The following is a 3,687-nucleotide window of genomic DNA, read 5'->3' on the forward strand; positions in this document are numbered from 1 at the left end:
TGTTGTCCACCTAGCGATCGGGCTGTGGAGGCGTTTTTTAGATCTCCTCTTAAGACACCACGTACTGGTTCTACCTAGGAAACGGATCCGATATAGTTTCAAGGAGCCTTAGGTTTTTGATGCAATTGAGCTGAGGTAAAAACAAATTTAAGTGAAAAGAGAAGTTAACCTGCTATAGCAAAACCGTTTACAATACCATTCATTGCTGTATGAAACCATTTGAAAACCTGTGATATCACAGTTATATCTGTTGTCTCTTAGCTGGACCTATTCATTTCGTGAGATTGGCATCTATTTATTCTAGATGTATCTAGGGATTAAATACTTCCGTACTTACGAACATAATCTGTATCGATGAGTGAGATCAGCTGATCTAAGAGAATATGTAAATCGTCACGCGCACTGATCCTTATCACAGGAGTCATTTTATAAGCGCAAGTAAGTCAGTTTGTCCTTTAGAATAGACGAAACGATTGTTTCAACGGAATCATACAATCGCTTATATAACACTTTACCTACGGACTTCATACAATGGATGTTCACGAACATAAAGTATTTCTGGCTGTGTGCTTGGGTCTAACGCTTGCAGTTTCGGAGTCAACGGAAATGCCTAACTGTGTTTTGGATATTGAAGATATACACGAAAACATCACGTACTGTACTTTTAGCAACTGGTTAAAATGGGATTGTGATTCCTGTGGTAACAATTATGAAGGGAACCTACAGACAACGTTGCGAAAACGAGCACTGTGCTGTTCGAAGGATCAAACATCAGTCGCTTCGTGTCTCGCTGAGTGCAACAAACCTACCGGGTCGGACGAAGAGAAAGAAACATGTGTAGGTGTGTGCCCCACCTTGCCACCAACAACTATACCAACGACAACATCTTCTACTACTACAACAACTACTCTTGCTGCTACGAGTGTAACCACCCCTCAAACTATGTCAGCCACAACCCTAACAACAACTACAAGACCGATACCTACTACTGAAAAGAGTGAAGCGACAACAACATCAACCCCAGTTACGTCAACAATAGCAACAACAATTCCTACCACAATACCAACTACCATTCCTTCTACGACAAGAACTGTTCCCCAAACTACGGCAATTTCAACAAACTTACCATCAACTGCAAGTCCGCTAATTTCTGCAAGAACTTCTGAGAAAACAGAAACGTTTAACCCATTTACAACACCAACAACCACGACGACATCACAAACAGCAACATATTCACGCACGATAGTTCCAACGACTGTTTCCACTGCACTGCCAAGTCCGACGACAACAGAAAGAACGCCTACTACCAAATCGTGGTCTGTCGCATCATCTGCTATTGCTACAACGAATATGGATAATTATACCCCAACTAGCTTACCTTCATCAAACGAAATGACCATTGCAAATTTGACAGTGACAGCTGGCTCGGAATTAAGCGAGACCTGTTCACTTGGATCAATTACAGTGAAAAGGGGTCCGTATGAAAAATGTAAGTTTGCATTTATCAATATTGCAATAAACAAATGTATACGAAATCAGTTTTTTTTTTTTTTTTGTTACAGGTATTTCTGTATCAAAAGTAGTGTTAAAAACATGATTGCGGCTTTTATTCGACATCTGGAATGTCAGAAAAATATCATTTATGCAAATTTGATTTTTTTTCCTTATTACTTCCTTCACTACCACGTTCAACATAAACTAATTAGACAATAATATAGTTTGATTAATTATTCCGTACAAACAAATTTATTAAGGTTGGACTGGTATTAAGTTTTAAATTTTGTTGCGTTTTACAGTCACGTATTGCACACTTCTCGTCACTTCTTTGACGATCTTCGGGATGATTGCAACCGTGTTGGTCGTGGCTACAGTCGTCATCAAACTGAAAAGACGAAATGCTGTCAATGACATCTCTGCTTGGGATTAACTTGGCAAAGGGAACAACTATTGAGAACAACAAATATATACTTTTCAATCTATTTTTTGACGAAATCCACAAGGCCGGAATGCAATAATCCGGTATTAAGCGTAGTATGCTTTTTAAAAAAACAATTGATATAATATTCCATGGCATAAAAAATATTTTTAACTGTAATCATGAAAGGAGCCTGTCGACACCTGGTCATTTATTCCTTGTATATACCTCTTAACACCACGTATGATAAAATAAACCATGCAAACATGTGCATATGCAAACGAATGTAATTGAAATGCTATGTTGTTAAATAACAATTATCTGCATGTGTTTAAACTTTGTTCACGTTTGTACGTTTTACACCATTGAACATATTTCACAAATATAACATTAAAGTGTCAGTTATATTTTCATTCTTATAAAAATGCACATAGCCTGAATTTTGAATAGATTCGATTCATCAACGAAAAGTACTGAAAGGTGCAAAGTGGACTCGCCTTATAATATCAACTTTTTGTTTTAATTAAATGTTATGTCTATTTCTAAATGTCATGTGTATTCATTATACTTACCAATTGCAATTGTGCGTCTTTCCTTACTGTAATATGTATATCAAAATTTCAGCTGTATTCATTAAAGTGAATGTTAACCACGAATGACGAAAAAAGAAATAAGTTCTAAAATACCGTATTTTTTACAATTATTAGTTTATATTGATTAAAATTTCACGACTGGTATATTGCATTACTCGAAAAAAGTTCATATTTTCAGTAAATTCGGTAATAAAATTTAAATTTGCGATGTGAAAGTAAATCGCGAAAAAAGGTGACATAACGATATACACACTATAAATAACGCAAGTAGATTGATCATTTTATAAAATATATACAAGTCACTACGCATGCACAATTTGCATTCCTGGGTTTACCACGAAACGATGATGATCACTCTACTGGCGTTATTATAGTTAATTGGTAGTTACCTGGTAGACAAACCCAGTAAAATGTATTACCGAATTTCATGAAAATATGAAAACTTAACAACTTTGTGCAAGTAATGTAAAATACCAGTCGTGATATTTTAATCAATATAAACTAATAATTGCCAAAAATACGGTATTTTACAACTTTTCGTTTCTTCGTCATCGTGGTTGACAGTCCCTTTAATATATGTGTTATAATGATTTATTATAATTGTGTATGTAGATTATTATGTATAACCCAGTGAATGCAATCTTTATGTAAGCAGATTTGTTCATTTATTTATAAATGCATATCTCGGGAATTATACAAAGCTCTATCATTCCGGAAGAATAAACGGATTATGCATATAAGTGTCTCTTTAAAGTCAGTACGTTTTTATTAATAATCATGGCATGTCAGTGTATTCTTAGTTCTGAACTCAATAGTTGCTTAATTTCGTGTTTGTTGAGATGGAAAAAAAATACTGGATTTCGTAATAAAGTAGAACCTCTTGTAAAAAGAAAACACGCGGTGTATCATTTTCTTTTGAAAATATAGATAGGATTGTGCTCTGATAGTTTATAGTCAACAAATACTATGCTTATCTCATGATAGATTTCGTGATATAACTATAAAATATATACCAACCACTACCTCATTTTAAAAGCATTTAACATTTCCACGAGTGACTGTACATTATTTGGAAAAACTGTGTACGTAGCTTTTTTTAATCGGAAGATGACGTGCAATTTTCAAGAGTTATAAAATGCATGTTAATGAATTTGAAGAAACACATGTTATTAGTTTTAA

General features: G+C 34.6%; 1 protein-coding gene across 1 annotated transcript; it reads left to right on the forward strand.

Annotated features, from left to right (window-relative positions):
• The first annotated feature begins 429 nt into the window (after positions 1-429).
• On the forward strand, positions 430-2,316 carry LOC127881916 (uncharacterized). The gene is made up of 2 exons (XM_052430129.1): positions 430-1,489; positions 1,797-2,316. Exons 1-2 carry the CDS (start codon positions 532-534, stop codon positions 1,925-1,927), a joined length of 1,089 nt encoding a protein of 362 aa, XP_052286089.1. The 5' UTR covers positions 430-531; the 3' UTR covers positions 1,928-2,316.
• Positions 2,317-3,687: the final 1,371 nt, after the last annotated feature.

The sequence above is a fragment of the Dreissena polymorpha genome, chromosome 5, assembly GCF_020536995.1.
Source record: "Dreissena polymorpha isolate Duluth1 chromosome 5, UMN_Dpol_1.0, whole genome shotgun sequence".
NCBI classification, from domain to species: domain Eukaryota; kingdom Metazoa; phylum Mollusca; class Bivalvia; order Myida; family Dreissenidae; genus Dreissena; species Dreissena polymorpha.